Source organism: Accipiter gentilis, chromosome 5 (genome assembly GCF_929443795.1).
Source record: "Accipiter gentilis chromosome 5, bAccGen1.1, whole genome shotgun sequence".
Classification (NCBI taxonomy): domain Eukaryota; kingdom Metazoa; phylum Chordata; class Aves; order Accipitriformes; family Accipitridae; genus Astur; species Astur gentilis.
In genome coordinates this window covers 9514898-9528330 of record NC_064884.1, presented here as the reverse complement: position 1 = coordinate 9528330, position 13433 = coordinate 9514898, and the positions used below count along the sequence as shown (strand labels likewise).

General features: G+C 52.7%; 2 protein-coding genes across 7 annotated transcripts in view; one reads left to right on the top strand and one right to left on the bottom strand.

Annotated features, from left to right (window-relative positions):
- The first annotated feature begins 1102 nt into the window (after window positions 1-1102).
- Window positions 1103-2294, top strand: NKX2-4 (NK2 homeobox 4). Of its 2 annotated transcripts, XM_049801153.1 has the most exons (3): window positions 1103-1481; window positions 1609-2090; window positions 2154-2294. In XM_049801153.1, exons 1-3 carry the CDS (start codon window positions 1103-1105, stop codon window positions 2292-2294), a joined length of 1002 nt encoding a protein of 333 aa, XP_049657110.1. The 2 variants fall into 2 exon arrangements, with proteins under 2 accessions (XP_049657110.1, XP_049657109.1); XM_049801152.1 differs by having other exon boundaries at window positions 1609-2294.
- A 3081-nt stretch (window positions 2295-5375) lies between these two features.
- The window catches only part of XRN2 (5'-3' exoribonuclease 2), a 52693-nt gene continuing 44635 nt past the window's right edge, over window positions 5376-13433 (bottom strand). For 4 of the 5 annotated variants that reach the window (XM_049801118.1, XM_049801121.1, XM_049801120.1 and 1 more), the window contains 2 exons: window positions 10998-11139; window positions 5376-6176 (listed from right to left, as the gene is read on the bottom strand). In XM_049801118.1, the coding sequence (XP_049657075.1) occupies window positions 6114-6176; window positions 10998-11139 (205 nt within the window). In that variant the 3' untranslated portion in view covers window positions 5376-6113. The other variant, XM_049801119.1, reaches the window with a different exon arrangement.

Sequence of the window (13433 nt, the reverse complement as noted above, 5' to 3'; positions counted from 1 at the left end):
CTCGGGGTGCGCCCCGTCCTCTCGGCCCGCAAAGGGCCGTCTAGGAGCCCCCTCGGCTCCCTCCTGCCCGCCGGGAGCGGCCGGGAACGGGCAGGAGGCCGCCCCCCGCCGCTGTCCCCCCCCGACAGGCGCCGGGCCCCAGCCCGGGGCGGCGGGGGCGCGTCCCGCGTCCGCCCCGGCCCCCAGCCGGGGGCACGGGCAGCCCCGAGGGAGCGTTTCGTTGTCGCAAAACCAACGAACGAACGAGCAACGACCAAATCAAACCCCCCAAAGCAAAGCGCGAACGAAGCATCATCCCTGGAGGGGCAGCCGGCGCCGCGGGGGTCCCCGCCCGGGCCCGCGCCCGCGCCCGCACCCGCACCCCGGCCGGAGCGGCTCCGGGGAGCGGCGGCCCCGGGGCTCCGTCCCGCCGCCCCGAGGGGCCGGGGCCAGCCGGCTGCTTTGCCGGGGCTCGGAGCCGCGCGCCCCCGGGGAACCGGGCCGGGAGAGGGCTTTCCCCCGCTCCCGCCGTCGGGTCCGCGCCGTCGGGTCCGGAGCCGCGCCGCCGGCCGTCGCGCTGCCCCCCCCCCACCCCCCCCACCCCGGGGCGGTTTCTTTTCGGGGACGCGCGCGCACAGAGACAGACGGACAGACGGAGGGACGGACGGACGGACAGAGGTGCGGTCCGCGCCCCCCGCCCCTGCCGCGCCGCGCGCCGCGCGGGGAGCGGGCCGGTACTTACGGGCGAGGGCCGCGGGGCTCGACCCGGGCCGGGGCCGCTCGGAGCCGCTCCGGCGCTGCCGCCCCGGGGCGGCCGGGCTTAAGAGCCGTCCGGCGGGCGCAGGACAATGGCCGGGAGGAGGGGGCCGGGGAGGGCGGCGGGAGGCGGGGAGGGGACGGGGCCGCCCGCCGCCGCTCTCCCCCGCCGGGCTCGCTCGCTCCGCCCCCCCGCGTCTGGCGTAAACCCGGCGCCGGGCTAAAAGAAACGGCGAGCTACCGGCGCCCGGGGCTGGTGGCCGCCGCGCCGCGCCTCGCCTGCGCACGGCTCGCCGGTGCCGGCGGCAGCGCCCGGCCCGGCCCGGCCCGGCCCGGCCCATCCCGTCCCGTCCCGTCCCGTCCCGCCATGTCGCTGAGCCCCAAGCACACGACGCCCTTCTCGGTCACCGACATCCTCAGCCCGATGGAGGAGAGCTACAAGAAGTTCGGCGGCATGGACGGGGCGGGCGCGCTGGGCGCGCCCCTCGGGCCCTACCGCCAGCCGCCGGTGCCGGCCGCCGCCGCCGCCGCCGTGCCGCAGCACGTCGTGGCCGGTCCCACCGGGGCCGCCGCCTACCACATGCCCCACGGCGTCTCGCAGTTCCCGCACGGCGCCGTCGGGGGCTACTGCAACGGCGGGCTGGGCAACATGGGCGAGCTGCCCGCCTACCCCGAGGGGATGCGGAGCGGCGCGGCGGCGGGCGGCGGCTGGTACGGGGCCGGCGGCGACCCCCGCTACTCCAGCAGTAAGTGCGGGCGCGGGGCGGCGGGGGCGGCGGGCGAGGGGCGGCCGGCGGGCGGGCGGGCGGGCGGGCGAGAGCCGCTGCCCCCGACGGGGCGGCCGCCGGCGCTGAGCCGCCTGTCCCCGCTCAGTCTCCAGGTTCATGGGCCCGTCGGCGGGGATGAACGTGGCCGGGATGGGCGGCCTGAGCGGCATCGCCGAGGGCGCCAAGGCCATCGTGCCGCTCCACGCGGCCCCGCGGAGGAAGAGGAGGGTGCTCTTCTCCCAGGCGCAGGTCTACGAGCTGGAGCGGCGCTTCAAGCAGCAGAAGTACCTGTCGGCGCCGGAGCGGGAGCACCTGGCCAGCCTGATCCACCTCACCCCCACCCAGGTGAAGATCTGGTTCCAGAACCACCGCTACAAGATGAAGCGCCAGGCCAAGGACAAGGCGGCCGCCCAGCAGCTGCACCCCGACGGCGGCGGCGGCGGCGGCGGCGGCGGCCTCTGCCAGCAGCACTCGCCCCGCCGCGTCGCCGTGCCCGTGCTGGTGAAGGACGGCAAGCCCTGCCCGCCGCCGGGCAGCGGCACCCCGGCCCCCGGGCAGCCCGCTCCCCCCCCGCCCCCCGCCGCCTCCGCCGGGGCGCTGCCCGCCGCCGCCGCCCCCGCCGCCCACCCGCACCCCGGCTCGCTGGGGCAGGCGGCCGACCTGGAGGAGCTCTCGCCCAGCCCGCCGGCGCTGCACGGCCAGGTGCCCACCCTGGCCCCCATGGACTCGGCCGGCGTCGACTACAACGGCGGCATGGTCAGCCCCAACCTGCTCTACGGCAGGACGTGGTAATCCGTGTGTGCGTGTGTGTGCGTGTGCGTGTGTCCCGCCCCGCCCCGCCCCGGCGTCGCCCCCGCGCTCCGGGACCGGACCCTCCCGGCCCCGACGGCCGCCCCGGCCCGGCGAGGCGCCTGCGGGGACCCCCCCCGACGGCCGCCCGTCGGCCGCGTCCGGCCCCCTCCCCACCCCGGCTCCCCGGCCCCGCGGCCTCGCTTCGGCTTGCTTAGCCTCTCCCCGGTTTTGGAAACCTGGCCCCGACGGCAGAGCCGCGGCGGTTGAGGGGGGGGGGGCGTGGGGAGCTTGCGGCCGCGTGCGCGCCCGCGCGTGGGCGCAGGGCCGGGGGCTCCCTGCGTGCGGGCGCGCCTTGGTGGCTCCGCGTCCCCGCCGCCTTCGTGCCGCTGTGCGCGGCCGCCGCGGGCCCGCCCGGGAGAACCGCCCCGACGGGGCGCACGGCCGGCGGCGGCGGCGGCGGGGGACGGGCACGGGGGGCCGCGGGGCTCCGCTCCCGGCCCGGCCCCGTTCTCCTGCGACCGGGCACCGGCAGCCAAAACCCGAGCGCGGCCGGGAGCCCGCGCCGGCGCGCCTATACCTTACAGACCCACCGAAGGCGAACAATAAATCTTCTGAAGTGCAACTTATCTCAGCAGAATTAATTTTATAAGGGTGCCCCTGAAGTGCAATTCCATTATTATTTGATTGAAGGTAAATCGAATTGTACCTCAAGGTCGAGGAGGCGGCGAGCGGCGGGCGGCCGCTGCCTTTCGGAGGACGGGGCGCGCCGGACCAAGAAAATAAAACAAAATCCAAGCCCGGCAGCGGCGGAGGGTGTTTTGGCGGAAGAGCTCTCCAACGCCGGTGCTCAGATTTAAGGGGGAAACCCGTTTTGATCGTTATTGTTATTAAATATGGCTTAGGAAATGAACGTACGCCAGCGGAGACGCTGCTCCGCAGACGGCACCGCAGACCCCCGGTCCCTCGCTAAGCTTCCGACGAGCTGCGGAGATCACGGAGACTCCCGGTCATTCCCGGGGCTGGACACCGCCTCCCCGCCGGGAGAGGCGGGGATCGGGCCCCCGCAGCGGCCGGGGCGGCCGGGCTGGAGGAGGAAGGACGGAGAGCGGTGGGACGGAGCGGGGCGGCGGGGTTTGTCCCCTCGCCTCTTCCCCGAGGAAATCCAGCACACCGGCAAGCGCTTCTCGGAAGTTTCCGGCAATTTTTCTTGCTTTTTTTTTTTTTTTTTTTTTTTTTTTTTTTAACAATAAAGGGAAACGTTGTTCTCAAGAGTTGCCTGCTTCGTTCTCGGGCTACCTACGGCTGCGGTTTGACCGCCCCTGGACAACCCCCAAAACCCCCGTTTTTCCGCCTCCCTCCCAGCCGCTAAGAGGATTTCGTTCCACCCCCCCCCGCCCCGGCTCCGCCATCCTCGGGGGGGGGGGGTGGGGGGTGTCCGCTGAACCCCAGCCCCTCCGGGGGCTCCCCAGCTTCGGGCACCGCCGCAGCTCCGCGCCGCTCCCGGCTGCGCCGTGAAGGAACGATTCTGGGGTGAAAAAGAGGGATTTCGGCTTCTGCGAGCCCACGGGCCGGCTCCCGGCCCCCTTCTCAAGGGCCATCCCGGGAGCCGGGAGGGGAAGGGGGGGGACCCACCGCCCTTCCCCTCCCGGCGGCCGCCGCACCGGGAGCGCTCCCTCGGGGGACAGGGGGATGCGCAAGGACCCTCCGCGGCTCCCCCCCCCCCCCAACGTTTCTCCCCGCCGGCTCCCACGCGGGACGGGGTTGCAGGACGCGGCTCGGAGCGCTCGGCACGGCCCTTTAGGGAAGGGGATGGGTCTGAGCCCTCCAACCCTGCTAAAGCAAAAGGGACGGCAGCAGGCTCAGCTCCAGCTTCGAAAACGTAAGGCAGAGCAGCATGAGGAGTGCCACGGGGATCCCGTCCCCACGGGCCCCCCCAGCGGCTCCGGGTCCCGGAGAGCGCTGGCATGCAGCAGGACCGCACGCCTTGGGCAGAGGCGATGCCCGGGCAGCCGAAGCAAAACAGGCGGCGGCGGGGCGGTGCTCCACGCCCAGGCCCCGCGTCCCAGCCTCGGGTGACAGAGCGGAGGAACCGGAGCACCCCCCCCCCCCGGCCAAGCGCGTTGCTCCAAGCACCGCTCCGAGGCGCCGGGTGGGCGCCGCAGCTCCCAGCGCCGAGGGCAGGCTCCGCTGGGGAACGCCAGCCGGCGGTCGGCCAACAGCGGGAAGAGCTGGGCAAGGGGGAACCTGAAGGGACGAGCCCTTGGCAGAGCAGCCCCCCAGGATGTTCCTCCGGCCCCGTTTTCATACCGCCCCCCGCCCCTAAACGCAGGGAGCGAGGAACAAAAGCCCGCTGGCACCCCGGGTTCGTTCTCGGGAGGAGGGGGCGCCTTTGGCGGTGCGAGGGTGAGCTACCCAGCTCCTTCCTCCAGCCTCGCACTCAACCACCGCATTTGCATGAAAATCCACATTGGCCGCTGGTTTTGTTCCGCTCGAAAAGCAAAATTACTTTTTTGAGACCCAAATATTTTCCCGGCGGAGGGAGAAGGCCATTGGTGAGGGCCGACGACGGTTCCCGGCTCCGGGCAGGATGGCAACTCTTTGCATTACAATGAAGGATTCTGCTCCACCCTCAATCACTTGAAAATAATGAATCCAGTTTCATGATTTCTTCCTCCCAAGGTTACACTGGTCTGGTCTTTCTCCTCGTTGCTGGTGATTAACATCTGGGCCCTCGAAGGAAGGGGCTGAAAAACTACTCACGCTTTGCAACCGCGCGTAGGGGCAACAGCGAAGCTTTGAAGTTTACTGATGTATACGATAGATGTGTTTAATGGAAAAGTCCACGCGTGGCACAGCCGAAAGATGGTATATTAGCATTAACGCTACTCATTTAACTGGATGCTCTCGTCATTTCTTTTTGATTAAACAAGGCTTTTAAACGCTACTGTAGAGGCCGTGTGGAATTATTTTCTGAGAAATTAATATAAGTGTGTACACGCAGGTATAGATAAAAGATACAAACACAGGCCAGAGGGGGTTAGAAATAAACCACTCGATACTGCTCAGAATTTCAAAAGCCACTTTATAAAGCAAATAAAAATATTTACTGATTTGGTACACTCACATGGAAAATCCCTAGAAAGAGTGCTAAAAATGAATGGAAAGTCCGTACTTTGCAGCTATTTTAAATTATATATCAAAACAGACAAATACACCTTCCGTGCTGGTTTATGTTACAATAACAAAGTCAAAACAGGCACAGGTTGTAAAAGTTGAAATGTTTTAATTCAAAGTCCAAAAAAATCTCCTTTCTTTGTGAGAAATTCAAGGAAGCATCTGACAAGGGATACTGACAGACGTGTCTTTAAACACCGTGCTCCGCAGGCTGCCTGCTGCGTCTTCCCCAAGAGTTAATAAAATCCGATTTCTATGCATTCTTTAAAACTCCGTGTCTGTTTTCAGGCTCTTATGTGTGAAGTAAAGGATGTTTGGAGTTCAGATTGACAGGCACAGCTAAGCACAGCTTGTATACGTAATAAAGACAAAACAGCACTCCTACCTCATCAAAAGTCTCACAGGCAAATTAGCAAGTCTAGTTTACTCGTATTTTGCAATACGCTATTTCCAAGCGACATAGCTGCCCACAAAAAAAAATAATCAGTTTGGTAAGAAATATGCACATTTAAAACAAATACTGTAGTTTAAAAACTACAGGGATGTTTCTTAAGGATTCATTCCCCCCCCCCCCCAAATAATAAAAGAACAAAAACAAAAAATCCAGACATTTTCTATACTTTAAAAAAAAAAAAAAGTCAAAAGCTAATTCCAGCTGTATCTTCCTGAGGAAGGTGGTAACGGGTAGGGCCTCCCGGGGCCATATGCCTACAAACAAACAAAAGCAAGCATTTATTTTTTGGATTAACATCACAGTAAACAAGTTAGGCGAGCTTCAGGCGCCACACAAAAATGAAACAATACATCCTTCGCACAGAAGGGTACCGCAGGCAGAGCTGAACGTCTCTTAACCCCGTTTACAGATGCTTTCCTGAAAACACAAGCTTTAACTTCCACCAGCGGAGAGTGGTTCTCTGCACAGCACCGGCCTCAGCTTCCAGCTGTACCACGGGAAGAGCCACGCTTCTAAATCAGAAATAAATTCGCCGAAAGACAGCACCGAGGACAAGTTACCTCCAAGCTGTCACACCTCCGCATGTTCTTTGCTTTCAGCGATGCTGGAAGCAAAGGGGTACAAAATGTTAAAGCCACATACACACACACATATTCATTCACACATACACCTGAAGGGCAGATTTGAAATGCAAATTTTTAATTCCTACCAAAACGCGGGCTTTGCAGTCTGTACGCTTACGCTCTACGCAGAGTAATGATGTAAATGTTCTTTTTGTGGACTAACTAAAGTATTAATTTGAGATGTGCGATGCCTGTATGCTGTTAGTAGGATTAGTCAGGTTTGTTTTTTTGAGAGGAAAAAAAAGAATTTTCCCCAACTACCAGCTTTCTGTTTTAGTTGTAAGCAATCTTATGTTAAATCAAGGCAGACATTTTTACAGATAGGTATTTCAAGGGCGGGGTGGTGGTGGTGGTGGAATTTTATTTGTTACAGAAGCAGCCCTTTTCAGCACGCACTCATTTTAAATAATGGATGAAAGATGCCTAAATCCCACCTTGGAAATAACTCCAAATTAGTTATATTTTTGCATTTACATTTAGACGAGGCATTCTGTACATCAACTATCCAGTGAAAAATCTGTCAGAAAATTTCATAAAAAGTCCCTTTGAAACATTTAAAATTATTTCAAAGCCTGATACACTGCAGAGACCAGAAAGTTAATTAAATGTGATGCACTAACGACAGCTATAGGGCTTTGTTTGTTTCTTATTTGGAGTTTTTTTTGGTGGGTTGGGGAAGAGAGGCTTCCTTTCATTTCCTTAAAAGAGAAATCCATCTTTACCCTGTCCTGCAGGGGCTCAGAGAAACGGCTGAAGAGACAGTGAGCAAACCTGTGACAGGGGAGGCTCTCCTCAGCCTGCTTGTGTCAAGCAATCAAAAACAACTTTCTGAGCAGAAACCGATTTGTTACACCCTGTTTTTAAAGGGCTCTGAAAAAGACCTGCAGAATACACCGTTTCTACTGTCAGGAAGGTTTTACATTTGTTTTTGGGTTTAATTGCAATCAATTAAAAAAGGAAACAAGTTGTCTACATCCCTTGAAAAATCCTTCCAGTTACCTAAATAGCAGCAATCCCTGCACAGAATCCCCTACAGTTTAGAGGTCTTGTAAGAGCTGCACAAGACATTTATCTGGACATTCAGTGGTGTATTACTACAGACTAAAAGAAAAATGTCAAACACCTGCACAACAAGATCAAGTTTATTCTTTAGTTTTCTGGAACAGCTGGAAGATGCCAACAAATACCCACTACCACAGAACAACCCATATCCATGGCAGTTGCATTAATTTTGTAAGTACTTTGTATCAGCGCGTTTATTAACCTCTTCAGACCATGTTCTGTATGCTGTAAAAAAAGAATTCAGAGGTGAAAGGGACCAAAGATAATTATTTATGCTGCTGTGTGTCACCACTTCCACTTGCATCCCTTTTCAAGGCTTTAAAGCTTTGAAATTTACAGGCAGCAATGCTAGATTCAATTATGGGTTTTGCACCCTAAACTCAAGGTAGCTTCTAATTTTACTCCAGTGCTGTCAGCCCTGAGGAAATAACAACATCTGAAAGTTCATTTAAAAATAACCAAAAAGATCCGAAAAAATTAAAAAAAAAAAAAAGAAAAAAAAAAGAAAAAAGGCAACCAAAATTTAAAAGGAGCTAAAAACCAGTTGGAAAGCAACACAACTGCCAAGGAAATTTTTTAAGGAAGCAACTTGAGCTGAAAGATTTGTCCTTAATAACCATCACGTAAGTGAATACAAATAAAACCATAGTCACCTCCCAGTTTTAACTTCCTTTCATGATCCAGCAGACACATCCCATGCTAGTGACAGGTGAATTACGTTTTGGGCAAGACTGCAATATTACTAAACAGCAATACGCCTCCTATTTAATCATTCCAGTGGCAAACAGCTGGAAAGCTGCGAGGTCAGAGGTTTTCTGTCACTGCCAGGCTGTAGATGTCCATGGTGCTCCGAGAGCCCACAGTTACAAGACAGCTTTCCAAATGCGAACTAACAGGGGATGCCCTCCCTGAGCCCACACTGCAACCACTTCTGGAGACAATTCCTGTTCACCTTTGTGATTCCAGCTGCAGCTGTTACACATGAAGATTTAAGGTCAGGAATGAACTAGTTTAAGCACTGATTTCTTTTGCAAATATATGCACCTACGCTGCCCAGGATAAAGGGTAGCGCAGTGTATGGTATAGCAGGCAGACTTTTTTCAAGTATCTGTTTTCCAGCCCTAATTAAATACCACCCAGACTCTACCAGCATCAAAATCCTCCACTGATTTTTCTACGTTATTACAGCAGCCCGTTATGGAGTAGTGCAATGATGCATTTATTTCTTTGTCTCCAGTGTTTTGGGTAAACCTGTGTAACAAAAAATGAAAGATTTTTGAAAACTGATTTTATCAATACACCTCATCCAAATCCGAAATATACTTAAAAAAACCTGGGGAGTAGCTGGGCAGCACAGCCAGGATTCAAGCCCCACTGTTTCCCCATTAAGCCTAATGTGATCATAACCCACGCTGTCTAGTTTTGCTTCTAGCCAAAACCAGTCCTGAAAGGATCTGTACTGGCAATGCCTCCCCACTATAATTGGAGCAAGAGTGCATGGTGGTATACTTGCCTCTTCTTCCGCTGTTTCTTCCTGCAACACCAATATGACAACTGAATGAGCTAAAGACAATTCTTACTCCAGTCTTAAAAGCCTCCTCTGCACTAAAAATACTTCAGGGTAGGAGTTGGGGGGGGGGGGGGGGGCAGGGAGAAGAGAATCTCACTGCTGCTAACAAGGGTTCAGTCAAACAAGAGTTTTAAGAGTTGGGAGCACTGGGGCAGACTCCTCGCTGGCTATAGATCTTTTCAGCAGCACCATGTAATCCTGCAGTCGGCAGACAATGCTGAGAACGGTAATAGCAGCTCACAGGCTGTTTCTGCTGGGCTTCAGTCCTGACAAGCTGAACCAGACACAGAAGCATGCGGCACGCTGCAAAAAGCCTCCCCAGCAAAGGCCAAAGGCTCTTCTCTTACAAACTTGGTTTGATAGTACATGCTTTTATCTTATCAGCTGCCTCAAAACCTCATACCATAACAATGTCATGGTGCAAAAGTGATTATGATAGCGCTACCTGAGTCTCCCAACCAGAACAGAGAAGGAAAACATAAAGCAGACAAAGAATCAGAGAAGTGGTAGAAATACTATGAGAAGGCTTTCACATATGCTGTATGACATTAAAATTTAAATGGATTGTACTTGCAGTCCCTGACTGGGATGTTATCCAATACACACACTGCAGGACAGAATTTATACCTGCATGAAAATGAGTATATGCTGCCAATAGCATGAAGAAACAGTCCCTGAAATCAAACACCAAATTTGACTGTATTGGTGCTTTACTATGTAACACAAACGTTTGCATACTCGGGAGATGAGCAGACTAGGAAGAAGAAAAGAAAAACTAAAAGCATCCGCTAAAAAGTGACTTGTCTTGAGCACATTTATGAGAGATAGCTGAACCAGGTCCCAACAGAAGGCAAGTTTCAAACAGTTTGTGCCTTAGTTTCCATACAAAGGATTGGGAAATAGTGCTGTTACCAGGCAGCTGAGCGCTCTTCCTCCTCTTTCCCCATTACTGGTCAGTAACCTTCCCACAGCTGAGCAATAGTTCTGACTTACCAAAACTGCAATGGAACTTGAATTTTAACAGAGACATCTGAAATTTATTTTAAACTAGTACATATCATTGTAAATACTCAAATTTCTAGTACAAGAGTATATGCAGATTACGTTTTTACTGGGAATACACACAGGAAAAAAAAAAAAAAATCACATAAGCAATATCACCTGCTGCTTTCAAGAAGCATTTTCATTTTGTGGCATTTTCATAAACTGATGACAAAGTCACCTATAATTTTGGATGAGGTTCTCCTATCACGTTCACTTGTTTTCATTTAACCACACAAAGCTATTTTCACGTGTACTTTCACAGATGTGTTTACTTCTCTGGCTACTAGAATCTAACATTTGCATTTAAGTAGTTTTTCAGCTACGAAAAAGCCAATAAACATTCGAGGGGAAAAATTAATGAAGTCTTAAGAATCTACATTTTAAACACACCGGGGAGAAACCTTTCTATCCCCAGAATGTGTAGGTGATAGATTTCCTTACAGAAGACAAAGACTCTGGTTGAAACACTTGCCTTCAGATTACGTTTTCTCAGGCTGCAAGAAGCGTGTGACTTGGTAGCATGTTTGATCTACTTTTAATGAAAAGCAGTGTCAGCACAGTCATGGCATAGGCCTCTTGCCCAGGGGTAAACACAGAGGGGCTGGACAAGGCTGGGAAGCTTACCTGTCAGTGCTTTCACTGGTGACACAACTACTGGGCTAAAACCAGCTCAGGAATGCCAACCTATGCTGCCATTCACTCTCCACAGCCACACATGAAGGAAGCCTTACTCGGGACGAGAATAAAACGTGCAAAACGGGGCAACATCTTCATACCTGCCTTCCCCTGTCCATCCGATCTTCAGGTCTCTGTGGGTAACTCATTGGTCCGCCCAGCCCCTGGTACTGACTTGGCTGGTACTGGTTTTGGGATTGCAGCATGCGGTTCCAGGCAAGAAGAGGAGCAGCCCCAGCAGTTCTGTGTACAGAAGAAACACACCGCAACATGAAGTTATCTCCTAGAGTTTCACACCACAAAACCAGAATTTCTATAGTCTTGTATGATAAATGATCCCATTTGTCTCAGAGTTAAACACTGTCACATCCAGCTATGCCTGCCGTGGTACTGCAGATGGCCAAGTTTGTTAGAGATAAATCAGGGAAGGGGGAATATCTTCCAAGATTCTCCTACCAACAGGCCGCATTTGCTTACTGCTTCCTTCATCACAGCTTGAAAGCTACAGAACCAGGTACTACCACAAGCAGCATTCAGTTTTACAAATCAGAGACTTTTCAAATTCCTTGGAAGGATTCTGCCCATCTTTTATTTTAGGGGCAAATTTGCCAATTCATCCACACTGATCTTGAACGTAGATTAAATCCCAGATATCACCAAGTTAGCTAAATATAATACACCATCCAAAGAGTAAACATGTGCAATACAGGAGAATGAGGCTTTCTTTTCTAAATGTCCAGACTCTTTCTGGGAGTCCATTCTTTCTAGTTAATTGCAGGTTGCAAATGAATTCTTACTGCGAGTATTCTGAATCTAGGGTAGGGGCCTTGGCTGCTTTTTCCCATCCATTATTCTGCTCAATATGTCAGAAGGTCTGATCGGGAAGAAACCTTTTCAAGTTCTATTGATGCCGTTTTCAATTGACCACGGTGACCTAGCAACATAAGCACTAATTGGCATGGACTGACTGACATTTGGTGTACAGTTTATATGGGAACGCAAATTCAACATCCATTATAACCTAGTTTGCCATCCTAGATTACTAACAGCAAGAAATGTTTTAATTGCCTTCAAGTGCCTATTCTAACATTACAATTATAAAGCAACAGGTATTACACATCAAATAATTGTTTGAATAAAAATATTTAGAAAGATGATATAGCCATGATACAGCCTTTAAAGCTGAGCGTGGGTAAGGGTACAATTCCTTACAGAATTCATAGCAGTTATGTTTTGCAGTACAATGTATTGTTGTAAAGGAAAAACATTGGATAGTCGAGACAGTTAATCTTTTCTGACCCCTGTTTAAGAGAGAGTCAGCTGAACAGCGTGTGGCCAGCCTGCCGAGAGATAGGAATAGCAGAGAGCATGAGCACTGCATTTCCCATTTACCTGCTGCACTGCTGAACTGAAAGTTACTTTGTATGTCTTCAAAGAGCCTCTGCCTAGATTTGCTGGATTAAATTGGTGGGACCTCAGCCTCGGAGGAGTAACCCTACCCAGAGGCTGACAGATTCTTTCAAGCGTCCATGCAGTTCAGGGAGGAGGTACGACTTGTGACCAAGGGAGGACTCACAACCAGCTGTACAATGTTGGGCACACTCTGCTTTGAGCAACTGAGGATGCGATGCTGCGAGAGGAAGGGCTTTTAAACACACATTTCACCAGCTGGAACAGAGGCAAAGTTGGAATCAAGACAGGTAAACATAAGATTAAAATGAATGAAAAGAGGCATTTTGGACATGAAGGCTTTCTGCTTTTGGATGCACATTGCTTTTGGTTTCACACTAAAGCCTACAGGAGAGCTGCTCCACCTGGTCAGATCAAGACCTGCCTGAATTTTAGTAAGGCAAGAGAAACTCCTGCCATCTCCAGAAATTAAATAACTTGATTCCTCTTTATAAAAGTATGAGTCTTACCTGATAAATACACAATTGGTAAATATGATGTGCAATACATGTAGTAAAAATGAGCATGCACAAAAGCAAAGTGGTAACACTGAACTGCGCCGTTTTATTTTTAACTTCAGAAGTATGTCTAACGCACAACATTATCCGAATCATTCATTAGGAGGAGCAATACCATATTTAAAGTTAATAGTACATTACACTTTCAGGGCATAACACTCAAAATCAGTATTCTGATATTCCTTTTGATTAAGTGTTGCGAGTACTCACTTTTTTCCCCCATTATTCCTAGAAAACAGCAGACTCTCCAGGAAAAAATACATTGCCCAGCCTTAAGAAAAACTACCAGTAATTACCTATATAGCCCCAGCACCGTGACGTTCATCAACAGTCAGTCTGTCTCTACAACTTTTGCTAAGGGTATTTATCACAAGCAGGTTAGCACTGATGATCACAGGCCAACGCTTGCTACATGCCTGGAATGGAAAAATTTGACACAATTTCCAATTGATGTGAATATGTATTTGGCACAGTGTTTAAACTTTTTATTTTAATGAAGTGCTGCTTAGTGAAAAGCTGTGATATTTAACAAATGAAACACATTAACACTAATATCACTATTATGTTGAG

What these genes read in the sequence shown, in the direction of transcription:
- NKX2-4 (XM_049801152.1), top strand. Translation starts at nt 1,103, where the DNA reads ATGTCGCTGAGCCCCAAGCACACGACGCCCTTCTCGGTCACCGACATC. An exon ending in CGACCCCCGCTACTCCAGCA is followed by an intron (nt 1,482 to 1,608) that starts GTAAGTGCGGGC and finishes GTCCCCGCTCAG; the next exon opens with TCTCCAGGTTCATGGGCCCG.